The sequence below is a fragment of the Larus michahellis genome, chromosome 4 (genome assembly GCF_964199755.1).
Source record: "Larus michahellis chromosome 4, bLarMic1.1, whole genome shotgun sequence".
Taxonomy (NCBI): Eukaryota; Metazoa; Chordata; class Aves; order Charadriiformes; family Laridae; genus Larus; species Larus michahellis.
Genome location: NC_133899.1, coordinates 21,727,380 through 21,755,249, shown reverse-complemented (window position 1 = coordinate 21,755,249; position 27,870 = coordinate 21,727,380). Strand labels below are relative to the sequence as shown.

The 27,870-nt window shown below is 46.2% G+C and overlaps 1 protein-coding gene across 6 annotated transcripts; it reads left to right on the top strand.

Moving 5' to 3' along the window:
* The first annotated feature begins 1,733 nt into the window (after positions 1-1,733).
* Positions 1,734-24,058, top strand: CMTR2 (cap methyltransferase 2). 6 transcript variants are annotated; one of them, XR_012586560.1, is made up of 5 exons: positions 2,996-3,584; positions 4,734-7,975; positions 21,537-21,581; positions 22,842-22,886; positions 23,482-24,058. XR_012586560.1 is itself a non-coding variant. In XM_074583305.1 (3 exons), the coding sequence occupies exon 3, from the start codon at positions 4,753-4,755 to the stop codon at positions 7,045-7,047; it is 2,295 nt and encodes a 764-aa protein (XP_074439406.1). In that variant the 5' UTR covers positions 1,831-1,867; positions 2,488-2,839; positions 4,734-4,752; the 3' UTR covers positions 7,048-12,336. The 6 variants fall into 6 exon arrangements, 5 of the variants coding, with proteins under 5 accessions (XP_074439408.1, XP_074439406.1, XP_074439409.1 ...); XM_074583305.1 differs by lacking the exons at positions 2,996-3,584; positions 21,537-21,581; positions 22,842-22,886; positions 23,482-24,058 and adding exons at positions 1,831-1,867; positions 2,488-2,839 and having other exon boundaries at positions 4,734-12,336; XM_074583309.1 differs by lacking the exons at positions 21,537-21,581; positions 22,842-22,886; positions 23,482-24,058 and adding an exon at positions 14,741-15,295 and having other exon boundaries at positions 4,734-6,526.
* The last annotated feature ends 3,812 nt before the right edge of the window (positions 24,059-27,870 follow it).

Sequence of the window (27,870 nt, the reverse complement as noted above, 5' to 3'; positions counted from 1 at the left end):
CCAGCTGCTTGTTTACTTTAAATAAATGGCCCCAGCTTGGGCCCTCATCTTTAAGTAGCCAAAGATGTTGACTGATTGGCAAGTGATTTTCAAACAGGCCAATCAAAGGGTGCAGAGGTATTGCAGACATACCTATAAACCTTCAGTCCTCTTCTAAGCTCTTTCTCATGAGGCAAAGCTTCTTTCTAATAAAGCAGCCAGTAAGTATCTTTTTGTTATGCTATTTATCAGGTACAAATCTGGTAGCTTTAGTTTTAAAAATGTCTTACTTTTTTTCAAAAGGTTTAAAGAATAAGCTCTAGGCTTGGGTTTGTGGGTAGGGTAGGGGTTTTTCTATACTTCTGGTTCCTTCTGTTTTGCAGCAATACTCCTTCAATTTAGAAAATAAATAAATAGCTTGGGGAGAAGGGAAGTTATATGTTTATAGATTTATGTATTTAGTTCTTACTTTAACACATAAGTTCTTTAACATATCTAGAGTAGGAGAAAAAATAATGTACCTACGTATCATTATTACATCTTTAAGATGGATATGTTAAGCTTTTCCCCCAATTACCTACCTTCTACCAAAATTTTCCCTAGTTGTATAAATTCTGGAATTCCTTGTACGTACTTCTAGCACTGAACTACTGTGCTAAAACTAATTCTGGCTTAGGGCTGGATTGTGCCTCATCAAGGAGAAATATGTGAGAGTGCAAAACTGAATAGCAGCAAACCTGGCACTAAAGCCAAAGGATTTCTGCTAACTCATGCTACATTGTTGTCTGCTTGTTCCCAAATGGGCTGGTGAGTGCCTTCTTTCCTAACCTGCATATAGGAAAATCCCCACAATATTTAAAGCCTTAAGAGCAGCTTGCACCCTTTGTCTGCTGTAGTAATTAATTTGCTTTGACCTTCCTGCCTCTGCTTGTGTGTTTCCGGGGTCACTGGCAATGGATGCTCGATTCTGCTCCTTATTGCTCTGCTAATATTTCAAGGTTCTTGTCCCCTGCTAACCCAACTGGGTGTAACAAGTCTCCTGGGGATTTAGAAAGGGCATCACAGTGCATTACTGTTATAGATTGTGGCCCAGTAATTGACAGGAACCAGTCCAATTAATCAAATTAGTTTATTAAGCAAGCGGCAGCAAGCAAAACAGCGCTGGGCGGCCGGGGAGTCTTTGCTCCGCCAATGGCGCACACCCACTTCCCGAAAGTAGCTGATTATATACTCTTCTGGTTCCCGTATATGTGTCAATCCTGGTATATTCTGGGTCTGAGCGACGTGTTGCTAGGGGGTCGGTCTTGTCCCGCCTCCTGGCGGTCGTGAGGCTGAAGGCTCCTCATCTTTATCAGTGTCCTTGGGGAGACTCTCTTCAGCTTATCGCACAACTTAGCTCTTCCCTTTCAAGTGTTAAAGCACACCAGATGCCTGTGATTTAGGCCTTGAGGTGTCAAAGTGCACCAGATAGCACACTGGATGCCTGCGATTTAAGTATGTGAAGAGTCGAAACATTGTAATTTTTCACCGGCCTTTAAGAAAGCCTGATTTGATTAACAAACATGATTCTATTTATTACAATTACCATTTGCAAGAGCCATCTTAAGTGTCTGCTTGTGGGTTACAGAGGCCACAGCGAACCCTTGAGGAGCATCACTGCTGACTCCAGAGACAGAGGCCGTCCTGGAGAGCATGTGCTGAGATGTGGCATCCGCAGGGCTGGGAGACGATGGTGCTTTACCCTGGAGCTGCTCCTTGGTCAGCCGCATCTGGCTCTGCAGGGCAGAAGCCCCAACTCTTTAGGCAAAAAGATGCTCTGAGCTCCGGCCCTTCCTCTCCAACAGGTTGCTAGCTGGTCGTAACAAAGCTTTCTTCCTCTGAACAACCTGTAAGTATTATTGTGTTTAAGTGCTAGCTGAATAACTTCTAGAAATGTTTTTTATTTCTTTTGTAGTACTGCAGGCTGTAGTACTGCTGGGAGATGGCTCCTTTGCTTGCCCCCTGCAGAATCAAGCCAGCTCAAATGAGGAAGGCTTTTTTGGTGAAAAGCAGCCTGCTTTTTAGCTCCTGATGTTGTCCCTAAATGAGGGCTCTTCACTGGGTGTGCAAAAGCCAGTCTACACACTGAGTCAAGATATTTGTTTTTATTTCAGTTCTGCAGAATTGGGTGCTGGGCATTTAACAACAGCCAGCAGCACCTCATGTTTCAAACTGCCCAATGTTTATAATGATAAAATACAGCTGATGGGTCAATAAAGATTAATTTGCCACTCCTTACTATACATATGCACCTAAGATTGTGTTTAAAACATTTAGGGAGGTTACCCGATTAGCATGTTCATTATTCACAAAGGGGTGTGTATTTTAGTGTTATAATTACACAAGGTTATTTTGGGGTATGCTTTTGGCTCAAATTTGGTCCAGAAGTTTTATTTTTTTGTTATGTCTAAGTCAGTGACTGCAAAAGAACATGTAAGACATGCAGTTTTGTTTTACATCCCATTCAAGGTCAGGTACCTTCTGCGATGCCCCAACCCAAACTTCTGGATAAACTTTTAACTTTGCTCTTTGAACGTTGCTGTGACTGACATGGCCTTGAAGTGACCTGCCTCCTGCCCTGCCCCAGCAGCCTTCGCTTGGCCAGCGTGGGGCCTCATTGCTCTCTGCACCCCCTCCCATTAGTAACAGCCATGTTGTGTCACCCCAGACCTCCCTCTGCTGAAATTTATTTAAAAAAAAAGAAAAGTAAAAGCCCTCCTGGTACGGGGTGGGGCCCGCTGAGGAGAGGGCAGGGCGGAGGGAGCGGCCGGGGCGAGGCCGCGGAGCGAGGGGGCTGGGCCTTCCTCGCCGCCGCCGCCGGGTAAGAGCGGGGGCTCCTCTAGGCCGCGCGGGAGCCGCGGCCTCGCGTAGCGAGCGGGCGGCGCGGGGAGGCGCCTCGGTCGGGCGGCGCCTCTACGCAAGGCCGGGATGGAGGCGGGGCGGACGGGCCGCGCTGTGGAGCGGGGCGGCGGGCTGTACCGCGGGAAGGGGAGAGCGGGTTTTCCCTGGGGAGCGGCGCCCCTGTGAGCCCCCACCGTGTGGCGGGAAGGGCCGGCCCTCCGCCGGCGCTGGGGTGTGTGAAGGGCTGCGGGGTGGGGAGGAGCCCGGAGCTCTTCGGCAGGTTTGAATCGAGTCCAGGTCGATGGGGACTGGAAATGATTGCACAAAAGAAAAAGCCTGTTTCCTTGTTATGCTTTGGAGGAGAGCTGGTTTGGGGATTTGTTGGCGTGAGTTGTAATTAAAATGCCATGCTCACAGTTGGTATTTAAAAATGAAGTAAAACTAGTTCAGGCCACAGTGGCTGTGCTGTGTTTCCCTCTGTTTTCCCCTTCTTCTCAGCACCCATAGTGAGAAGTGACTGGATTAAAGCCAAAATACATCTGCATAAAGGAAAGTGAAACTAAATGTGCTTGCTGGAAGGCGGTCAGATTGGGGAAACAAAAGATGAAATGTCATCTGTGTGTATATAAGGACGTGCCGCTCCTCAGCAGGCTGGTGGTTACGAGAGGAGACAGCTGTGGTCGTGGGGCAGTGGCCTGAGGTGCTGCGTGGATTCAAGGGGAAGGGTAAAGTGTTTAAGTTGGCCATACTTTGTGTTGTCTGCTTCCAAAGTTTCTCGACCCTTTCAGTTTTATTCTGATACTTTTTTCCCACAAAACTTTTTTGTTATGCTTGAGATAATTGTGTTTTGCTTCTGAGGGAATGGGATGGTTTGGGGGATGGTTGAAATGATAATGCTGATGGATTTCCTGTTTCTTGCGGTAATTTTGATTAAATTGTTTTGCTTAAATGAACATCTTCATTTTGAATAGATTGCTGGCTGGCTGATTTCTGGTTAGCGAACCAAACTTCTGCCCTGCGTGCTTCGTGCTGTGCGCTGGAGCAGATGGCAGCAGAATCGTCAGCTCAGTGCGGCGTATGCTCCTGTTAGTCTGTGTCTATCCAGGCAGAGCACAACACTTTGCACTACATCCTCCTTTAACATCACGCACGAGTTAGCATTGACCACGGACGGGAGAAAGTCTCTTCTCGCTTTGGATTTATCACTGTTTTTCCAGTAGGGAAAGCGAGGCGTAAGGATTTGCAGTGGCCTGGCAGAGAGCTGCAATGCTTGAGCACAGCAAAGGGGTTTTGCAGGCGAGTGTTAAACCTCTCTGCAGGGTCTCTGCAGCGTAGGGGCTGTTACCGGGGCCTGCCAGCTGTGAGGGGCTCTCCCAGCATCGCGCTGGGTGTGGTGGAAGAGGTGTGAGGGTTAGCTGTTGTCTTTAAGGTCCCTTCCAGCCCAGACTATTCTATGATTCTAAATACTGCCATAATCAGATGAAAAGATTTCTGGGCCGCTTGTTTAATTTGTGTAGCTTGTGGTATGTTCTCTTTTGTGGCTGAGAGAGATATTTGTATTTAGCTGTTTAGACCTGAGTGGAGTGTTCAGAGGTCAGTGAAAAGCCAAAGCAGCAGCCAACTTTTCTTCACTTTCTATGTAAGTAGCACGAAGGGTGCTTGAACCTGTGAACCTCCTCATTCCCAAATAGCCTTATTCAGGGTAGTCCTCGCTTCTTTTCCTTGTGGGTATGTGATTCTGTGAAACATTTCTCTCTCTCATTCTAGAATACAGCAGGAGAGATTTTTATTCAAAAAAAAAAAAAAAGCTTTGCTTATTTATATACACTTATGATCAGACTGACCCTTTTTCTTCTCCCCTGCTTGTCCTCCAGGTTGTGAATCAATCCAAGAATGAACAAATGTAAGAAGCCTTACGTTGACCAGACTACAAACCTTGAAAAGTTCAGTCCTGAAATTCTTTCTGAAATTGAGAAGCTCTTTGCAAAGAAGTTTACTTACACTAAGCCTGTGAATAATGAATGGAAGCTGCCAGATCCCGGTGATGCTTTTACATGCGATCACAAGGAATTCAACTCGCTCCTGGCTCTGAAGGACTCGATGAATGAAGTGAAGAATCAACTGAGCGATAAGAACCTGGATGAATGGCATCAGCACACCTCGTTTACCAATAAAGCAGGGAAAATAATTAATCATGTGAAGAAATCTGTGAACGCGGAGCTGTGCACCCAGGCCTGGTGCAAGTTTCACGAGATCCTCTGCAGTTTTCCTCTTCTCCCCGAAGAAGCTCTTCAGGGCGGAGAACTGAATTCTGTCCACCTCTGCGAAGCTCCCGGAGCTTTTATAGCCAGCCTCAATCACTACTTGAAATCCCACCATGTCCCTTGCGACTGGAATTGGGTCGCTAACACTCTAAACCCCTACCATGAAGCAAATGACACCCTGATGATGATCATGGATGACCGTCTTATAGCAAATACGTTGCCTTGGTGGTACTTTGGCCCAGATAACACCGGTGATGTGATGACGTTGAAACATCTAACTGGACTTCAGAACTTTGTAAGCAATATGGCCACAGTTCACTTGGTAACTGCTGATGGCAGCTTTGATTGCCAGGGAAACCCAGGTGAACAGGAAGCTCTCGTCTCACCCCTTCATTACTGTGAAACAGTCACCGCTTTAATGATCCTGGGCACTGGAGGATCCTTTGTTTTGAAGATGTTCACGCTGTTTGAACACTGTTCTACCAATCTGCTCTTTTTGCTAAACTGCGCTTTTGAGGAGGTCCATGTCTTTAAGCCAGCCACTAGCAAAGCTGGAAACTCGGAAGCCTATGTGATTTGTCTTCGCTATATGGGCAGAGAAAGCATTCATCTGCTGCTTTCTAAGATGATACAGAACTTTGGAACAGAAATGGTCAACAAAGCACTTTTTCCCCAGCATACGCTACCAGAATCTTTTCTTAAAATACACGAAGAGTGTTGTGTGTTCTTCCACAAGCGCCAGGTGGAGACCATCTCTGAGAACCTCCATCTCTTTGAGCGCATGGAAGAAGCGGAGCAGGCGAAACTGAACAAGTTAAGAGACTGTGCGGTAGAGTTCTTCATGCAAAGACTTCATATGAAACCCATTGCCAGAAGTAACTGGCTTGTCAAGAAATCTCAGACCGGTTGCAGCATGAATGCAAAATGGTTTGGGCAAAGAAACAAATATTTTAGTACGTACAATGAAAGGAAGATGCTGGAAACCCTCACATGGAATGATAAAGTGGCAAAGGGCTATTTTAATCACTGGGCTGAAGAACATAGTTTTAATAATGCTGGTAAAATGTGCATCTTGGAAGGATCATCTTCTAACCTGGAGTGTAGCTTGTGGTACATCTTGGAAGGAAAAAGACTACCGGTGGTAAAGTGTTCTCCATTTTGTGATGGTCAAGTCTTGGAAAATCTTAATGAAGCTATGAAAGAATTGGTGGGGGGGAGGCTGAAAAACAGACAAATGCTGCAGACTTGTCACTCGTGTGAAGTTCTTCCTGGGGAACTGATGTTGGCAGAAGTCTCCGATCTTTCCAGGTGTCATCAGGAAGTCCTAAATGAAAGATGCAGTGACCACTTCAAGTGCCTTGTGGTGGGCTTTCCATCCCTCTGTGATACTGAAAGCCAACCTGGTATGGAAGTAAAGCTTCTGGACTCGGCCACACTTCTGGCTTTCAGCTTCTCTTTGCTTTATGATGGAGAACCAAAGTACCAGCAGCAGCTTTTGGAGCATGTTCTGCATGCGTTGAACCAGCTTACAGTGGGAGATGCGTTGATTTTGCCTGTTCTCTCTTGTTTTACGCGCTTCACAGCTGGCCTGGTCTTCATACTGCACTGCTGTTTCAGATGCATCACGTTTGCTTGTCCGACCTCCCAGGAGCTCTTAAGGACTAGTGCTGCTTTGCTGTGCGTTGGCTACCGAGGCCTCCCGAATCCGGTTGTTGAGTATCTGCAGCACCTGAATAAACTAATGAGCTCTTTGTTAGACACGGACTCTCCCCAGCAGGTTTTGCAGTTTGTGCCCATGGAGGTTCTCCTCCAGGGCAAGCTGTTGGAGTTCTTGTGGGATTTAAACACAGCCATTGCAAAGAGACAGCTCCACTTGATTGTGCAAGCCAAGCAGCAGCAGATGACTAGCAATATTTCACTTTAAGATAATTCTAGAATCGAGCGCGTTGCTGCTGCTAGACCTTGTTTCACAGGCAGGTAGAAGGTGATAAAAACATTGTTAATGTGAAGGTAACGTTACTGTAAAAGCTTGGTGTGACATTGTTAGCCTTGGGAGGATGTTTTGAGCTATTGGTGCCGCTTGTGCCATATTGGCTGGTCGTCTGGGAACCTGAGGCTTAATCTCAGGTGTGGGGGACTTGGAAGGGACACTGACTGAGGGGGAGAAACTATTTCTCCTCTCTCACAGCTCTCCCTGAGCAAATTTCTATGCGTACCACCTGGGTGAGAGCTGTGGCCTTCATGGTGAGAGGTGTTACGGTGCTTTATACCTGTTACATTGGACCAGATGATGGGGGACCCTTGTTGTGTGACGTCAGCCCTCTTCTGCGGAGCAAGATGTGAGGGTTTTGACACACCTGCGTCCTCTCCCTGGGTTTGTAGAAGCTGAAATGTTGAAGTTTGGGCCAGAACACTCAGCAGTTTGGGAAGCCTGACAGAAGACTTGAGGGATGAGCATCTTGTGAGCAGACAGCTGTCTTGCAAAGGCTGGGTTAAAAATGACTGCCCCGAAGCAGCAGCAGAGGTGTCCAGGGAAAGATGCTCTTTGCTTTTAATTTTATTTATGCAAACAGCAGCAGGCTGTATGGTTTTTGACAGATTATTGTATAGCTTTGCCTCCCCATCAATGGATGGGCTGCTGTAACTTTATTTTTAAGTGGGTCCTCCTTAAAATAATTTGAGACTCCTGAGTGAAAGTGAAGACTCGCATCTATGGCAGCGGCTAATAACGAGGAACTGCAAATGTTTTTCAGGCTAAAAACATGATCATGCACAGCTTTGTGTATAAGAAATGCTTTGGGTACCGCTGGAGGAGCATTAAGCTGAAGAAATAATGTGATAACTTTGGGAAAGTATGATTAAGATTTCAGTTCGTTCCCCTTAGGGATACAAATGTTGAAATTGGTAACGGACTGTTCCTTTAAGGGAGTCAGATTTTATTTTCCATATTGCTCCTTGGAGAGCTGAATTTTGAGGCCTAACTTGTGTGCATTAACATTTAAGTTTGTAGTTTAGATGGAAAAGCCTGCTCAGAGGGAGAAATGATGTTTAAAGGAAAAATGGCTTTGCTGATGATATGTGCAAGGACTTTTAGAAAAAGGCTGAAAAAGTGGAGTTAGAAGGAAAATACAGTCTGATGAATTGCCAGTCACCTTCTGGAAGCACCTCTAATTACATAATGTGGGAGCTTGAAGGGTAATTGATTACTGGTAAGGGATTAAAAGCACTGATGAAAAACTGTTTTGTCTGGGGGCGCTGCACATTCAATAGGCTTTCTTGCCACCTTGATCAGGGCAGAGTGGAATGCATGTAACAGTTCATTTTTTTTACTTAAGAATTTGATAGGTGAATGAGTTGATGGCTCAGGTCTGACTAATTCATAACATGTTGTAAAAAAAAAATATTGCCTTACACAGTTGGACGTAAATAGAAGCAGCCTAAAGAAAAGCTTCTGGGATTGGTCACTGTCCATTTTAATTTACTTAAATGAACTTGCTCTTTTTGCTGTGAGCTGAGTCATGCTTCCCCTCTCAGACCAGGAAGGAAAGGAACAGAGGCTACAGACTGGGAGATACGTGCACTAAGAGCTTCTCCCGTAAATCAGTTTTGAAGCTGTGAACTCAAGAGTGCAGGCAGGGCCGCGGATGAATTTCATCAAGGATTAAAAAAGAAATGCGGAAAACCAAAACAAAGAAGGGGGGGAAAGAAATATTGTGGAAGAACGGATGATGAGACCGTATCAAAGATCACCTGTAAAAGCCTTCTTTCTCTGAAAGGAAAAGCAGGCTAAAGATACTGTCCACCAAAGACAGCCCTCTGTCTCTGCCACTGTTTCAGGGGCGATTAATGTGTCTGAAACTCCCTCTGAGCTGAAGCATTTGGAGAGACTCCTCTTAAAGCAGGGGTAAATGAGATATTTCAAGTGCACGGGTGTGCTTGCACTGTGGTATTCTGCCATGGAAGCACGAGTAGCCGGAAGCATCTCATCTAGTAGGTACTTAAATAACTTGGGTTTTTCCTTACTAACATCAGTCAAAGATTTTTTTTTTAAATTATTATTTTATAGGTGACGTAAAATCTTGAGGTGACTGGCGGACTGTGAGAGAAAATGCATTTATTTTTTTTTTCAGGCTTTCCTCAGTCTGTTCTGTACGCCTGAGGAACTGTGCAGACTTACTTGAGATTCCTCCTATCCCATCATTCCCTGCATCATCGGTGTCCTTTTTTTTTTTTTTTCATTTATTTTTAGGAGAAAACATTTTAGATGGCCACAAAGCTTTGGGGGAGTTAAGACTGTGTGCTTTGAGGTATACTAGACTGAGCTTGTGGGGAAACAGAATCCATCTGTCTGGAAGTACCCCAAAAAACTGTGCAAGCTCTCCGGTGGAAAGCTGGATCTCTAAAGCGAAGGAAATCCAATGTGCTGTGGATCCTGATGCCTGATTTGCTCTGGAGCTTTTTTTGTTTGTTGGCAGACATGGGGAGATGACAGGAGAGATACTTTGACAGTAGCTTAAAAGAAAGGACATGCTTTGGGAGGGGTCTTTTTTATTATGGTTGTTGTCTTAATGGCAGGAGTTTCAAAGTTAGCAATGACACTTGTCCTTGTAATTGTGAGAATCCTGCATTGTCTGGGCTGTCTTCAGACCAAAGACTTCTTTGAGAGAAGTGACACTTAATTTCTGTTGTGACTTTTGGAACATGTAAGAATGCACGGGAAGAATGTATTAACCTTTGTGGAGAGGGTGTGATGACTCCCGTCTTCATCGAGGCTGTCAGGTTTTGGCCAATTTGATTTGATTTTTGGGTGACGCCGGATGAAGTGTCTCAGTATCCTGGCTGCTTTTAAGTTGTTTTTTTTTTTTTTTTAACCTGTTTGAAGATGAACTGGGTATTGGCTTTCATAATTAGGAGCTCCAGGTTTCACACAGGGGGAAAATCGAGGGGGTGGAGAGAGAAAAAGTTGATTATGATGTGATGGAGATTGATGCAAACGTGAGGTAAATTTAGTTTTGCAGCCCTGCTGTTGCAGGCTTCCAATGAAGGGCCAATGTTTAGGCCCAATGATTAGCTATGAGGTACGTTATTTCTCTGAAACTTTTTGGTTCTTTTGTTGTAAGCCAGCATAATGTTTTTGAAATGAGTTGTGTGAGGGCTGAATGAATTGGGTACTCCACTAAGTGAAAATGGCGATTTATTTTATTTAAATTGAGTTCCATTAAAGTTAAGAGACTTGCTACTTATTTTTCCTAATCTTGTATTGTATTTAGATTCACTTGGATGTGCACAGATTGTATGTGTTCTTGCCGCTGGCTTTCCAATTTAATTTCTACAAAACATAATGAGATTTACGGTATGAAATCCGTTGGTCTATTAAAGTGGTACTAATTGGTGTCTATTCATCTTAATTTAAGCTGGATCTATCAAATTACTAGTTGTAAAAGTAGAATATGTAGCAGAATTGTATTCTGCTAGGAAAAAACAACTTGGGACTTAACGGGAAGAGATTAATATTGCCTGCCTAGAAAGTAGGAGAAAAGATAAACATACCTTGGTTTCTGGCCATGCTTTAGGATGCAGAGTAACATGGAATCCTTGATTCACTGGGAGCACGGGTTGACCAGTAAGCCAAAGCCTCAGAGCCTTGTAGCCTCCTGTTATCATCCCTAAAAACTGTCTTTTCACATCTCTTTAATTGATGGTTGATTTTCAGCATGTTAATTTTGAGTGGGGGAAATCCTGCCTAACTTGTCTCACCATTTTGGGTGGTATGAAATGCGTTTGTTTATCGGTACTTGTCCGCATTTCCCACTTGTAAACCAGAGCCTCTAAATTTCAGTTTGTAGCTTTTGAATATCAGGTTCTTGGGTTTTGTGTTTTTTGTGTTTTTTTTTTTTTAGCACTTCAGTGAGCGCGGGCTGAGATTAAAATTTCCTTGCCAAAGTCTGGTAATGGTTTTTCCACCTCATTCGTGCAGCTATTTTCATGACTGCCATGCTGATATCCTTCGTTCCACTTCTTTGTGCACTTCAGTCACTTGACAGAGGGATCGAATGGAGCTGTTTATGCCAGAAATGCGCTCAGCCTGTGGCTCTTCATTGCTTGCTCTTTAGGCAATAATTTGGATCGCCGTCGAGCCCTCTCTTGTGACTCGTTATGGGTCCAGGGCTGATTTCAAGTCTTAAGAATGAAATTTGCTAAAAGAATTAGCCAGTGGCTGTCGGCTCCTATAACAAGAAGGATTTTTAGGAGATGTTTAAATGTAGGAAACTTTTCCACCAGCCAGGAGACGCCAGTAGAAGATGCAGCTGACGGGATTTGCTAGAATTACCTTGCTAAAAATTCTTAAAAAAAAAAAAAAAAAAAAAGCTTTGAGGCATAACCACCTGAACAAACAGTTTACCAGTTGGGTGCTGCCTTTCTTGTACACACGGGTACGCTCATGTTTGCACGCGTGGAAACCCCCAGGATTGTGCAGCCTTGAAGCTTTTGCTTTGTGACTAATCCGTGTGTGCTCTTGTTTGGAAGGATGTATATATGTTTTTTTTTCGAAGTAGATGAAGGGATGTTGGTTTACATGGCTAGTGCATATTTTCATTTGGTCTGCAAATGAGTGTTAAGAAGACTTTTTTTTTTTAAAAAAAAAGGAAAGGAAAATAAATGTTATTTGGAGAAAATAAAGTATTTTATTTTAGGTTTTAAATGTTGCTAATTATGTGTTTCTTTACCCAAACATGGAACAAAACAACGAAGAACAACAGGGAGAAGTCTGGGGAGGTTTACTATTTCATTTTTTTGGAGCCACGGTTCCCTCATCTTGCTGTTTGGATCCTTAATGAATGAAGGATACAGGACCTGCTCCCTGGGGAGGGGTGGGGTGGTTGCTTCTTGCTCTTTAACTGTCTTTACCTTTGCAGCTTACCAGTTCAAAGAGAGAGAATTCAGCTGCGGACGTGGTCAAAGCAGTGCGTAGGAGGGCCTCCTTTGCCCTTGTCACCGAGCTTTACGTCCCCTCGCGTGGTTGCTGTAACCTACTTTAACAGCAAGGATTTTTTCTTGAGGATTGTTGGTTTCTCCTGGCTGTGACAGCCGGGCTGGTAGGACAAGGCTGTTATACACTGTACTTTTGTCTGCAAAGTCTACTATTAATCCTTACCCAAATGTTTTCGTTCTAAGTGCTTGCCTTCCCCGAATGGTGTTATTAAGAAAAAGCAGTGTGCCATATTCCTCAGGGTTGGCTCCGCGGTGCTGACAAGGGTTCCAGCTGATTGTCTTTGGCTTGGCTGTCACACTTGTCTTGAGACTGCTTGCTAACTAATTTTGATTGCAATTATTAATGCTAATGTTTGGGTTTGTTTTCTCCCCCCCTTGTTGCCTTTCTCTTTGGAAGTGAACTCCAAATCAGAGTGCTGGGGAAGATCATTCTGTGTGCTAGAGGTATGCGATGGCACAAGAAATATATACTGTTCAGATACCTTAATTTCTTTCTAGCTGGTAGGTGTGTGTTGGGGAAATCTTTAAACTAGAAGCGCTGTTGAATCTATGCGGAAATGCGGGGTGGTGCTGTCTTGCTTGATTTCGGTGAAGGTCTAAACTGTTAAGCATTGGCTGTTAATGTCAAAGTGGACTTCAGGGGATGTCAGGACTTTGGAAGTGAACGGTCTTTGAAATGGGGGGCTGGGTTGGAAGAGCCCGTTAGGATTGTCAGGTTGATCTTGGTGGAAATATTGTTTAAAGTGGTTTTACTGAATTATAGGGAAATGCTCATGCTCAGAGCTGTATTCAAACTCATAAACAAGTCTATGAAATGTTTGCATTCCCAGCATAACAGTATAAAATCAGTGCCTAAAAACATGTGAAATGACAGATTAGAAAGTGAAGGGGAAATGTAGATGTCTTCATTTTGCTGCTACAGACCTTAAAAGCTGCATATGTGACTTCTTCGGTCCTTAAAGTCAATTTAGGCACTACACTATGTTGATTATAAATCTTATTTGAATTTTGATAGAGCTTAATATGCTAGCATACCTGCCAGTTCTTGAATTTAAATAGTTGGTGTTGAAAGCTGAGCCAAATCACTGAGCACAAAGCAAATCAGTTCTCTCCCTGGCTGAACAGATATTTAGCAAATTCTTTTATTGTGTTAGTCAGGTCCTCAGCGAGACTTGGGACATGAAATTTTACCTGTAATACAACTCATGTTTGAACTAGTGCACCACAGTCGGTGGCCCCTTTTATTAAAACAATATTTTTCCTCCGTAGCAAACTCGAACGCATCTGTTAAAGCGCATCTTCATAATGCCTTATTAAATGAGGTTGACTGTCACTTGTTGGCGAATAGATTTATCTAAATTGGGGGATAGCGGAGAGGAATGGCTGTCACTTGTTGGCGAATTGATTTATCTAAATTGGGGGACAGCGGAGAGAAGTAGTGGATCAATATTCAAATCTTATTTGTTGCTGAAGGCAGAGATCATTATCTGTATAGCGAAGAGATGAATGGATGGTTGCTGCCTGGTATAAATGAAAGCTCATGCGGAGGTACCCCTAGGTCCTAAGCTGTCAGGTACCTGTGCCGCAAAACAATTGAGCCAGTTGGTAATGAAACCTCAATTAGACTAAGGAACGAAGGGGCTGTGGTGGCGAAGTGCCTTAATTTAAGTCTCAAGAGAGTTAAGGTGATTAAATACTTGCTTTATAATCAGTTGACTGCCCGGGGTTGATGATGGAGCACAACTCAGCGCTGCTGAGTTGAAATGTAATGAAATCTGTCTTGGGGTCACAATTAAACTCAGCTCCAAGGTGGCTGCTGAATAGCTACATGCTCCCTCGAATAACGATGCTCTCTGATGGACGAGCGTTTGGCAGAGGAGCGGGGGCGCAGGGCAGGGCTGCTGCTGCTGGGGACATCTGAATCCACGGGGGACGTCTGAGCTGCTGAGCTCCCTGCCCTCGTTACTGCCACAGTGCCGATGGAAGGTACCCAGCGATGTAACTTGAATAAAACCACTCCGCAAGTTGCGCAGGACAATACGTAGAGCTCTGCATGGAGTAGATGAGTAGTTTGGGATCAGTGCGCCTAGACTGGGATGGCTGTAAGACTCCTGGCTGGGTAGAAATGGTGATGTTCAGCGGTGGAGGCTTGCTGTCGTGCCTGAAAAACGCATTGCAGCCCTGCATCTCTTAGAACTGGTGTTGAGTGTTAGTGCCAACTGCAAGGGACCCAGATCCAGTTAGCATACTGGGAGTAAGAGGAGAGCTAGTTCAAAAACTTGCCTCTGCCCTGCGGGATCGCCCTCAGCTAGGGTGAGCTGGCACTTTGCGTGGAAATACCGGAGCAGGCTCGGTGTTTAATAACTGTCAGTACTATGGCCTCAACTATAAATCACAAAGTAATTGATTTCAGGCTGTTAATGAAATTTAGATTTATAGAGAAGTACAGTTATGCCTAAGATGCACAGTTAATAGCACTGGTGCTGAATAAAACCTAAATTGGCTTTGTTTCCATTATGAAGCAGGGTAGTATAAGTCCATAAATTTATATTCATGTAAGTGGTTTGGTTCTTTAATTAGGTGAGTAGTTTTGTGAAAGTTCTGTACTTAAATATGTTTTTCAGACTTGGAAACCTGTTCAAAGCTCTGGATATTGTCCAGCTTTTGGTTCCCGCACCTTCCATGTGGATTGAGTATCACTGCTTTGCATCAGAAAACGGAGACCAGATCCGCACTGTACTCGAGCAGACATCCGAGGGGCAGTTTGAGGAGGAAGAGGACTGAACTCCAGCGTGAAGTTCAGTCTGACGCGTTTTTCAGTGGGTCACAGAGGGGTCAGGATGACCGTTGCCCCTTAGGCTGGATGCTGGGACAGTGGGGTTTGCTAAAGTGGAGCTGGCACAGAAGTTACAAGCCTGTTCTGAGTCCTCTAGTGTGATCCTGGAAAAAAAAATAAAAATGTTTAGCATGTGTAACAGGTTTGGGGCCAAGCACATGTACTGGCTGAGAACCACCTATTTAGCTTTCAATAACAGACTTTGCACAGAGTGGTGTGATGAGTAGTTTTGAAGTGACCCGAACTGCTTCCTGAAGGAACCTGTCACAGCAGCCGTCTCGGGAGCATGAGTGGAAGTAATGAAGCAGTAATTAGCAATTAATAAAATGTGGTGAAACTTACAATTTTAATAACTGCTGCGCTGGCCTAGAGGCCTGGTGCTGGAGTGAAGTAGTCCCTTGGAAATCTACAACTCTGAAACTTAATTATCATAATTTCCTCCAGACACCATCTACTCTTAGAGCCAACTCGTATATTTATTTTTTCCCCCCGAAGGTAGATGAGGCTTTAAAGACTCCACTTCTGTGGCGTTTTGCAGCAGAGATTAAATTGAAGCTGGGATTAAGATATGGGGCTGGGAGATGGCCTTTGTGGCTGATATATCATACAGAGACCGGGAGGCCAAGGTTCTGTTAAAATAGCCAGCAGGGTCTCAGAAAGGTGTTCAGATCTAGGAGGAACTGGGGAAAACGTGGACAGAACCTCCTCTGTAGTTTGCAGAGGGTTTCGTCTTGTTTCCAGAGGGAGTACCAACGGAGAGCATGCTGTCTGTATGCTCCTGTCTTCCCCATCCCTCCTCAAGGCCTTCTGAGCCATGTCTGGAAGATGCCAAGTTCTTATATAGATAACGTGATAATGAAAGGCATTGCGAAGTAACCCTCCTGAGCTGAAGTTACCTCTGGATTGCTAACAGCAGGCAAGGCCCAGAGTCGGAGGCCGATAATTCTGTTCTGAGGGAGGAGGACGCCCGCAGTGGTGGTGATGCCCAGTGGTGAAGCAGCTTCCTTCTCAGATCTGTTGTGTTGCTTTGCTTTCCCAGCCCCACGCCACTTCATGCCTTGCTGAGCACTGTGAAGTCATCTCAGGTCAGAAGCCAAACTACATCCCCACTCCTCGCTCTCCTAAAGAAGAGCCTGAAAAATGGTCAGATCAGGAAAACAGCCAGACACCACCTGCCTTCCCCTCAGTCCCCACCATGTTAATCGTTGATGGCAGGAGGAGCCAAGAGCAAGTCAGGAGTGTCAGGTTAGGCTGAATTATTATTATTTATTTTGTTTGTTTTCAGCTACAGGAATGCCCTATGGACTTGAACAGAGCAAAACGCTTTTCAGGCAGCAAAGGTGAGAAAATGGGATGTTGGAATTTTGGAAGACACAAGTGCAATTTTAGACGTCAGTCGTTTCCACTGAAGGGTTGTATTAAGGACTCAATTTTGTCTTGTGTAAATCAGTTTTAATTAATAGAGCAGATGCACCAACAATGCATCCGGAAATGAAATGGAGGTGAAAAGAAAAGAGGCAGCTGGTGCTAGGGGATGTAAATATTTGCTTTTTGGGAAGTGAAGCTCTGCAGAAACTTCAGAGATTCCATTTCAAATTCAGAAGCCTATTTCTTTTGCCTGTGGAGAGATATATGGAGCAGAAAAAATTAGCTAAACCATAATGCTTTGTTTGATTCTAGCGCATGTGATGTAAGACGCAGAAGGCTTTGGAATAGGGCCAAGATGTGGAATCTTGGTTCCTACTGAAATATTAAGGCCTAGCATCTCTTGGTGCGAGACGCATTAATTTCGGAGGAGCTGTCTTTATGCCAAGAAGCCTTTCCAGGTCTCTGCAATAGAGTCTGGGGTGATAAGCATGGTAATATGCTCATTTTTGCCCCCCTAAAGCAGGGCAGGGTGCTGTGAGAGGCCTCGCTGGCAAACCAAGGGGCATCGGTTGGTACATCTGAAAGCTGCTGTTGAGGTTGTGCGGCAGGCGGGGATGGGGCCTCCAACCTTCATGGAAAACTGAGGGTTAAAAAAAGCAAGGCATGAATTGGGGCTTTATGTGTTTTGATGGGGCCCTCCACAGGTCTGCCGTGTTACTTCTGAGGACTCTGAACTGCAGAACAGTCATAGAATCACAGAATAGTTTGGGTTGGGAGGGACCTTAAAGATCGTCTAGTTCCAACCCCCCTGCCCTGGTCAGGGACACCTCCCACCACACCACGTTGCTCCAAGCCCCGTCCAGCCTGGCCTTGAACACCTTCAGGGATGGGGCAGCCACAGCTTCTCTGGGCAACCTGGGCCAGGGGCTCACCACCCTCACAGCAAACAATTTCTGCCTCAGATCTCAGCTAAATCTCCCCTCTTCCAGGTTGAAGCCGTTATCCCTTGTCCTATCACTCCATGCCCTTGTAAAAAGTCCTTCCCCAGCTTTCCTGTAGGTCCCTTGGAAAGCTGCTCTAAGGTCTCCCCGGAGCCTTCTCTTCTCCAGGCTGAACCCCCCAGCTCTCTCAGCCTGTCCTCCCAGCAGAGGGGCTCCAGCCCTCCCAGCATCTCCGGGGCCTCCTCTGGCCTCGCTCCAACAGCTCTGTGTCCTTCTTGTGCTGACGACTCCAGAGCTGGACGCAGTACTCCAGATGGGGTCTCACCAGAGCAGAGGGGCAGAATCACCTTCCTTGCCCTGCTGGCCACGCTTCTTTTATCTTTGAAGTCTTCCTTGCTTTCAACAATGGACTTTTCACAAAATCCCTGGCTACTCGTGTTGCGATGAGGTGAGCTTTTTGTTCTGTTTTGTGTTTGGTTTTTTTTCTTTTGGTTAGTGCATGTAACTGCTAAGAAGAATTTGAAAACACAAGTGTAAAAGTACCACAGCAAATAGAGAATGTAAAAATCAAAACAAAACGAAAACGCTTTTAAAACAAGTTGTGACTGGAGAGCAATGGTGTCCAACCGGGAACTGGCAGTGCTGGAGAAGGAAGATGATAAGAAGGGGTTGATCCAGAGGAGGCGTTTTCTGCTGGGTGGACCAGACAGTGGGGACGGGAAGGATTCCTTTAAGTAGGAAAAGTGGTAGCGTGAGTATTGCAACTGGGGATGAGACATGCTTTCTTGCTCTGCAGTTTTGTTTGGAATACCGTGTCTGGATGCCTTGCACCCTGCCGTGCCTGCAGATATGATGGTCTTGGGTTTTGTGCCTTGAGAAACACTCCAGGGAGCACCTCAGAATGGCTGTACGACTCGGAGGTGGGCTGGATGTAGACGGAGGTGAAGCTCCTCTGTCCTGAAAATGTATGGAAGGAACCTTGCAGGGCGTTGTGTAGTGCTGCTGCTGGGGGGATTGGCTTTTCCATCCCTGGGGAGCAGATTATTGCCCTGTCTGTACTGCGTTTGCCTCCTGAAACCTGGCGGGCAGTAACGCCTCGCTATCTGCTGCTTCTGTTTCAGAGCTCTGCTGTCAAGTTATTTAATACCCTGCTCTGGTTACTGTTGTCATTGGCCTGTTTTCCTTTGTCCTTAATTGACCTCGGGGAGCAGCAAGCATGTGAAGGTGCTGATGAAAATGTAATGGATGGGAAGAGGCAGCAGGACCACTGGCAGGGAAAGATTTGTCAGGTGTTGGGTCTCGCAGGTGACGCAGCTGGGATCTTTCAGAAGGGTGATCTGTTTGAAGATGGGTCAGACAGGGTCCCTGAGACATCATGAAGTTTAATTTTGCGTTATAAAGGGATTTTCCACGCTAAACTTCAGGCAAGTAAGCAGTTATTTCTTGGTATTTTTAAAGCAGTTAGAATCTCCTTTACTACTTTTGTCATTACCGGATATTGAAGTGGCAGCTGATGAGCCCAGTGGTCTTGTTTCTGTCTCTCCATCTTTCATGTCGTGCGTGCTGTCCTTGTGTGTTGAGGTTGTGTGCGTTTCGGAAGCATCTGCACGCCTTCCGCTTTATCCCACTGTTTCTTACTTACGGTGAAAAATTGAATTGTGAATAGTTGCGCTTTCAGGATCACATCCTCAGCAGGTACAGGAAAGCTGGGGAGGGACTCTGGAGCAGGGAGGGGAGCCATGGGACGAGGGGGAAGGGGTTTACACTGAAAGAGGGGAGATTTAGCCGAGATCTGATGCAGAAATTGTTTGCTGTGAGGGTGGTGAGCCCCTGGCCCAGGTTGCCCAGAGAAGCTGTGGCTGCCCCATCCCTGGAGGTGTTCAAGGCCAGGCTGGACGGGGCTTGGAGCAACCTGGGCCGGTGGGAGGTGTCCCTGCCCAGGGCAGGGGGCTTGGAACCAGTTGACTTTAAGGTCCCTTCCAACCCGAACCGTCCCATGATTCTGTGCCTGAAGCTATAGTTTGACTGTCTGGATGATTATTGTAGAACCAGAGTTTAGCATTGGGAAGTGAAGGTGTTTCAACAGCAATGAAGAGAGAAGGATGCACAGCTTTCAACTCCAAGCCTGTACGCCCTGAGTGTGCATATACTCAAATGCACGGCTGTGTTGCCCCAAGCTGCAGAAGCTCTTGTGTAGAAAAGCCCTTGGTTAGTGGAGTAATTCTCTGTTGTTGAGGACTTCTTGAAACTAAATGGAAGAGGTGTGACGCTTCTGTCTGACTTTTTTTATTCCTTTGCTGCAGCCAGGGTCACTCTGTGTCCTCAGGGTGTTCCTTTCCAGTCTTGGCCTTTTATCTGAAGTTGGTCTGCTCAGATTGTGTTCCTTAGTGATAAGGTAGCTCATGGCAAAAACTAGATGTCTTTAAGTTCATGCTGATAGCAGAGTTCCTGATTATTCTGCGGCAGGCATCATCTCTCTTATGCTGTTATGGTGCTTGTTGAGGAGTCTGGTACCTGGTCAGGGCAACCACAGCTCTGGAAATTGGTGATACCCTCTGCTGCGTACCCATCTGGGAGCCCAAGTGGGACATCCCGTGCCATAAACCTGACCTCGCTTTTAACCACACAGTCCTTGCGCAAGGTGCTATTGAATCAGGACATTGAAGCAAATTAATTTTACCTGGCTCTGTTTTTTCTGACCCAGGAAATCTCTTCCCAGTGTGATCTGGCAGCGAGTGCTGAGGATTGAGTGAAGTGTAGGACGCTGATCTGCTGCTCTGCTGTGAGCTGGAAAGCTGTTGCCTAAAAACACCCCCTTCCTTGCTAAGAAGGAATGGGAAATCTCTACTTATTTAAGAATTGCCTGGTCCTGCTGTGTGCCGGGGGTACTAGTCGGGGGCAGGATACGCAGTGTGTTAGTGTGGTACAGACACCTAGTTCTGCACTGTCACAGCAGGGCTGGTCATGTGGAAGGTGTGGGATCATCCCTCAATCCTGGGATACAACTTCTTTCCAAAAGAAGACGAGCAAAGCTGCGTGCTTCTGGCTGAACTCTGCTCTCTAGGGGAGCTAGAAAAGTGGCCATAGCAGGCTGGGGGAAAGGAGAGGGCTCTCTAAAGGAGATGGGAGCACGGTGCTCGTTGGTTACTCTGGGATGCTTGAGCAGTAAAAGGCGGGGGGTGGGCTGTGTCCACCTAAATCAGGGGATGGAGCACAGTCCAGGCAGGGATTTGAGTGGATAATGACAGTTTCAAATGCTTGGAGCTGCAAAGTGCCTGGACATGTGGAGATTTGGAGAAAGGGGAGACTGGGAGCTTCTGGAGTTTGGGACTCAGAGGGGCAATGAAAAACATGTTGCCAGGATCAGGGAGCTGATTGCGAGGGACTGTGGCAGGTGGGACGGGGCAGTGCCTGGAGAAGGGATTTGGCTAAATGCACGGCTACCTGAGCTGCAGCACCGTAAACTGTGCAGGGCTTGGTCTCTACCTTAGCTGACTGTAAAGCGTCAAGTAAACCTGGTGTCTGATGTTTAAATGCTGGGGGAACCTTGCTCTGTAGGGGAAATGGGAAGCTTTGGAGGCAATGCTGTGACAACAGGAGTGCTGTAAAGCAACGAGAGGTGGCAATTTGTCGAATTACGCCATCAGATATTGCAGATCTTTGATGTGACAAAGGGAAGTGCCAGAGCACAGGGCAAAGGGCATGGATATCTGTGTCCTGGGTGGCTTGTTGGGGAAGACCGGCGCTTTGTGAAGGTCTTGACGTGCCCACTTCTTCCCACTGAGCTTTGGGATGCGGATCTCGGAGCTGGCTCTATTTAGATGGAGCTCTGCTTCAGAGCTGTGCTTCAAACCCTCATGGAGAATGTACCCACAGGGGGGACTGTAATTGCCGTGTATTTTGACCATAATGATATGGGGGAAAGAACAGGGGGCATCTGTAAGGAATAAATGAGATGTTATGTCTGATGACTCTCAGATCTTATTTTTCCTGGGTGTTAGGTCTGCCGTGGGAGGCTGGAGGAGTGAGCGGGAGCCTGGGTCTCCTCAGCTGCGCGGGTGCCCTTTTCTTTAAATGTTGGATCCTTGTTAGAAAGCAGGAATCAAGAAGGGAGACCTGGGCCAAGCCCTTGGCTAGCAGAACCTGTGCTGAACTGTGGGCCCTTGCACCAAAAGATAATTTGCCTCCCAGTGCTGGAGGGCTGAGCAAATGCTCCCTGCGGAGGGGAAGCGATTTGCTCAGTCTCCCCCCTGCCCTTTCTCTTTTTTTCTTAAGGAAAGAGGACAAACCCTAATGAAGACAGGATCACTGGCACAAAAGGTGAGTTGTGTAGAGTTATTTTCAAAACTTGGATTACCTCTATGAAACCAGAGCAGAAGAGGAAGGCTAAGGTGACTGAGCTTTGGATTTAGCTTCTGTTGTGGCTCTGACAAGCCCGTGAGCAATTGCCCATCCTACCATACAGGGCTGCGAGCAGCACAGCCCGCTCTTAACACCTGGCAAAGCGAGCAGGTCGGATTGGGAGAGAGCTCCTCTTCCCCAGCTTCACCGGCTGGATAAGAGATGGTGTCCTGTCCTCACCTTGCCCTTGGAGCTGTGGCAGTCACCTTTGGGAAAGGAGTTGTCTCGGTTTGTGTCCGGGCAGCAGATTGGGATATTTACCGTGTGACACAGAGGTACTTCTAGGGCAAAGCAAAATACTAAGTAATTTTTTGGATGAATGTTAATTTTCATTCCGATTCCATGCTGTCTGAACTGTTTTGTTGAATCCTGACTGTTCTCCCCAGCTGTCCATCACCAACTCTCATGTTTTGATGGCTCTTGTCACAAATAGCATGGTAAAAAGATCTTGGTTATTTTCCCTTTCCTCCCCACCCCCCCCCCCCCCCCCCCCCCCCCCCCCCCCCCTTTGAGAAGTCTCATTTACTTTTTGCAGCTGTCCTGCCTCTCTTCCCCCTATCATTACTGGGAAGCAATGTGGCAATTAGAGCTGGCCACCCCCGGGAGGAGGTGTGCTCCACTGGCTTTCAAAGAGCTTTGTGCTCATCTCCAGAGCTTTTCTGTTCTCCCCCCGCAATGGATTTTAGTGTTAGGCCATTCCAAGTACAGTAACATCTGTACAGATACAAAAATGTATAGATCGTGGATTGCTTTTGTGAAGCCCTCATTCTCTTAATCTCGTTTGAAAGGTATATTGCCCCATTTTTCTCTTTCTCCTCAAAGGATAGCCGTCATCTTAACTGCCTGTCTCAGGGGTGATGTAAAGGCATCTGTCACTTGAATATTGAAGTGCCGAGCAAGGGCAGGGAAAATAGCAGGTGTCTTGCTTTTTCTTGGAGCATTAGCCCCTATAGTTGTAGTGCCAAAGGGACACCTCTTCCGAAGGGATGGTGTGATGTTCACATCCAAGTGCTGCCAAGCCTTGGCCTCTGGTCAGACTCTGGAGCTCCTCAGTTACTGCGGGCTGTTGTGGGTCTCGGGCTGATCAGAGACAGCAGGGGTTGGTCGATCAAGGAAGGAAGGTTTTGTGTCTAACTCTGATCTTGCTGAAGCTGCTTTTTTTTTTTTTTAATATTTCAGAAAAAAACAACGCAGGGCTGAATCGGAACTGGAGGCTTGCTGAAGGTATCGAGGAATTGGGGGGTTTAGAATTCTGGAATGGTTTGGGTTGGAAGGGACCTTAAAGATCATCTAGTTCCCCCCACTAGTGGGACACCTCCCACCAGACCAGGTTGCTCCAAGCCCCATCCAGCCTGACCTTGAACCCCTCCAGGGATGGGGCAGCCACAGCTTCTCTGGGCAACCTGGGCCAGGGGCTCACCACCCTCACAGTGAAATTTTTTTCCTAATATCTCAGCTAAATCTCCCCTCTTTCAGTTTAAACCCCTTCCCCCTCATCCCATGGCTCCCCTCCCTGATCCAGAGTCCCTCCCCAGCTTTCCTGGAGCCCCTTTAGGGACTGGAAGGGGGGCTCTAAGGTCTCCCCGGAAGCCAATGCCTAATCCTATGGAGAACTTAATGCTGTTTCTTTGATAACTTGTAGGAGGTATTTTATTTGGGGTTTTGCATAAGGTGGTATAAAGCAATCCCATGCAGCTGGAAGCTGGAGGAGAGGCTATTTATTTCAGGTCTTCTCTACTCCAGTGGTAGCTGTCTTGTGGTTTTATTTTGCTTCGGAACAACTGAGCAAAAATGTTCCTTTCCTTTTCTTTTCCCTGAGATGGGGGAATTCTTGGAAGGCTTCTGATGGAGTTAAGGAATGTCTTCATCCTTTTTTCCCTGAAATGGGCTGAGTGCAGCTCCCAGAAAGCCGGGATTTGGAAGCCTGGGAGCGCTGACCTGACCCATCTGAGAGGACTCCTGACAGCGGGGCTGGACTCAGCTCCAGGTACTGGAGGGAGACGTGGATGTCGTAGTGGGATGACCTTTTTTTTTTTTTTCCAAGGGTGCTGTACTCTGCATACCACCTGCTAATAAGCCATTTTCTGTTGGCAGGGCTGATGGCCCATCAGCCTGCGTTCGCAGAGATGAACCCGCAGGAGGCCCTTGCTAGAGGCTTCGCTGCAGAGAGCTTTGTTGTATCTTGACAGCGTTTGACATTTCCCAGACAATGCTTAAGTCTGCCAATTGATGCTATTTAACACTCTCCTCTCTAAGAGCCTTCCAACAGTGATGCTTATGAACTTTAGCTTTCCCTTCAAAGAATTGTTACCCAAAGCTTCTGTATTTTGTCACTTGCCAAATGCCACCAATGAATCTCTATTTTTGTTGCTTTGGGCTTTTACATGGTGCCTTTAATTTGGATGTGTGCTTTTCTGGCCAGGGGCTGACGGACGGCTCTCTAGTCATCAAATCCAGGAGAAAAATAGAGGGTTTTACTGCATTTCTTCTTGCACTTGAAGGAAAAATCTGTTAGCCCAGGTGGTTTTGGACATGTCTTCTGGGAGGAGATACCAGGCCTCGAAATCCAGCAGTTTATGCCAGCTTATTAATTGTTCTGTTTCTGTCCTGGCCCTTAATTAGCAGAGACAAATTAAGGTTGCGTGATGCACAGAGGTTCAAGGCAGGGTTACCTCTTCCTCCAGGATGGGCTCTGCTGATTCAGCTCACCATTTTCAGCGTGTTGCGTGCAAGGTGGAGTTGAATGAATCTTCCTTCTGGCAAGAGCTGGCAGCAAGGCGAGCAGTTCGTTCACAGTCACTTAAACACTGAAGGAAATTAGATTTGTGTGTTTAAAATTGCTTTCTTAACCGGTGTTTAGCATCTTGGGGGGTCTCAAGGGTTAAAATACCTCTGGCAACTTCGATCAATATATGGGGATTTAGAGGTGCTCTAGATTAACCAGGCAAATTAGTTAAATTGCATTTAGCTAATTCCCGGGCTGTGAATAATTCAGGCAACCCTGTGCTGAAGACACCTGGGGCTTGTCTGGTGTTCACAGTGGAGGTTTCAGAGTCTCTCAAAGATCTGGTTGGGCTGTGGGTTACTGCTTTACCGACCAGAAGGTAGAAGGCCCTTTGGAAGTGGCCCCTTTTGGTGGAGACCCGAGACTTCTATTTTTCTGTCACAGACTTCAGGCGGTGGTTTTCACAGCCATCCCATCTTTCAACTCAGGTCTGGTTTTTGTCATTGGGACCCAGCTTTGTTTTGCCAAGGCTTAGAATCTATGATTCTAAGGCTGAGCGAATGAAGACATCCTCCACTGCAGATCTGCAGGAGACATACCCCTCCAGCAAGCCATATTCTAACAAGATACAGGACAACCTTAAAAATACAGAAAGCTAGAGCTCCCACTAATTACTTGATGAGAATGCAGTGTGTAGAGCTTTTCGTCTAGATTGCATCCATGCTGCTGTTAGCTTCAGTGCTTCCAGCACTGCATCTTCCCCCCTGTTCTTCCCCATGTCCCGGGCAGATCTTTGTTTCAGGTTTTTGGCCCTGCTGTTTCAGGAGCCGTACCCTCCTGGGCTTGGATATCGAGTCTTGGGTTTGCACTGTGTTATTGCAGTGCTTGCGCAAGTCACAAGCGGACAAGTCGTGAGTGCAGACGTGTGGAGGTGACAAATCCCCACTATTTTACATTATTTTTAAAGAAATGAGCACCCTCAGTCTTAAATTTGGATGGAAATGGGTGATGGAAAGCAGTTGTGTACTTTTAATTTTAAGGAATGGGTGAAAGAATGCTCCTTTCCTCGGTTCCCTCAGCTCTGCAGCTGTATGAATAGACCACAGCATCTCTGGTTTTGCCTTGATTTTTTGCAGCAAATGCCTGTTGTATTTAATCTGCCGGGCTGTTAGGAGCAATCTCCCTGCAAACAAGGAACTTGTGAGTGGCTGAGCTGAGATTTCCAGGTCCCTAATCAGAGGAACAGCTATCCCAGCCAAATCAGAGCGGGGCTCCTGATTGCAGCCTGATAGAAAAGATTGTTTGTCCCGTGGAAAAAAAATAACAGAGCTGCTGTTTTATTGAGTGTTTGGCATATATTAGCTGAGGAGATTTTGGTGCTCAGTACATGTTATGGCTCTGCATTTCTGAGCCCATGAGCTGGGTTCACTTATGGCTGGCGTGACTGTCAGGAATGTTCCGTGTTTTCTGGGGCTTGGGTGCTTTGGGAGCCCTTTTCCTTCTTTCCTTTTCACCAGCCTATTTACCACATGCTCTGTGGGGTCATTTGGGACTCTGGCCTCTACTATTTAGTGGCTGACACCCTTTGGTTTGTATAAGCAGCTGTCAGTCTGGATGTCCATCTCTGACTTGCTGTGTTTGTATTCTAGGAAGCGGGACAGACATCGGTGCTTTGCAATTAACCCCCTCCTACCTCCGCAGGGAGCTCTGGGTGACTTTGGGAGACCAGAACTTGCCGTTCCTATAACGTAGGTGACCATGACTGAGACAGGGATGTGCCCTTTCGGTGTTACTGCTCCAACAATCACCTCTAGTTTTTCCAGGAAAGAGAAGAAGCACAAAGAGATGTAACACAACATACCAAAGAAATCAAACTCTTCCTCCCAACTTTGTTACAGGAGCTGGTTCGGCAAGAATCACTGACGTGCTGTCATGTCCCACTCTTAGGAAAGAGAGGGGGGGTAAGTGACTTCAGATTTGTAAATTCTCAGTGGCGTGGACTAAGGTGAGATAAATCTCAAGGTCCATATGCAAGCATTTATTAGCTTCCCAAAATGGTTAATATAGGTCTTAACAAGTCCATGGTAATTGGTTAGGTATATAACCAATGGTGGCAAATGGTGAGGTATGCGTTGTGTTACTGAACAACAGGACAATTTATGGCAAGTGGTACTTAAGGTCGTACTTAAGGTTACTACTTAAAAACTCTAACTGTTACTTAACAATTCTAAGAGAAAAGAGAAACTAAGGGATAGAGAAAGGAAAAGACAGAGAAAAAGACAGAGATAAAGAAATCACTGGTCCTGGTTCCAGCGTCTTTTTCAGGGAATCTTCCCGGGCATAATCAGCTTCTTTCTTGGAAGAATCTTTCCAGGTACAATCTTCCTTTGTTTCTTCCTTGTTCCCCCTAGGGACACTTATTTTCCCCTTTTATGTTTGCTGAATTAGCAGGGTGTCCCCCCCTTGCCGAGGACAGCCTCGTCTCGGGTTTCTCCCTTCTCCCAGGTGACATGTAGCATGATTCAGGTGGAGAGATGAGTGCCATAGTCATACATGGTTAGCGTGATCTCTGTAATCTTCATTAGCATATGCAGGGCGTGCGCTTTCATACGCATTTTGCGGATAATGAAGCAAAGGTCACTCATGGGACACACTGGCCTCGAGAACTGAGAACTAGCGAGCTCATCACACGAGTGGCAGAACTATCCTGTCTTCACAAGCTCTCCCACACTTTCAGGCGCCAGAAGCGTGAGCCTTATCAGTTCTTTGATGGCCAGGCCTGCATTATTAATTTCCTTGGGAGTGTTTGAGGCGTTCCATTGAAGGCTTGGAGGGCTTCCTGCCCCTCCTCGAGGAATTTACAGTCTGTCCCTTACACATGGCTGACCCTTCCTCTTCTCAGTGACACAAGTCTGGAAGCCTGTGTCTTCATGTACTTCTTATTGAAAGGGTCCCAGGGCAGACATTAGCACTTTAGAGTATCTTAACTACTTAGAGCAGGTGTAAGTCCACACCAGTTTGTGGCAATCACCCATATTTAAAGGTGAGTGGTACCTGTTCACCTTGTAGTAGCAACAGGGTTGAATTAAATACCCTTTCAAAATTATTGTTGCTATCAGGCTTTAGGGTATGATGGTACACATGCTCGCTCCCCGTCTACAGTATTGGCCACAGGGATGACCCTTGTACCGCCATCGTCTGCCTCCCCATCCCAAGGAGCACAGAGTTGCCAGTCTGGATGGCGGTAAAGCTTTGTTTAACGCAATGTGCTGGATGCAGGTGGCTTTTTCGGAACGAGGTGCAAAGGCTTGTCATGGGAATACATTGGATAATCCAGCCCATGCTATGTCTCCTGCTGCTGGTTAAAGATCTAGCAGTGCCTTACAACAGCGGCGCTTAACTGTTCTTTTACCAGCTGTCTGTTGTTCTGAGTTTTGAGAGCCTTGGTGGTTTTTCCATCTTAAATCCCAGCCTCTTCTGACA

What these genes read in the sequence shown, in the direction of transcription:
- CMTR2 (XM_074583307.1), top strand. Translation starts at nt 4,753, where the DNA reads ATGAACAAATGTAAGAAGCCTTACGTTGACCAGACTACAAACCTTGAA.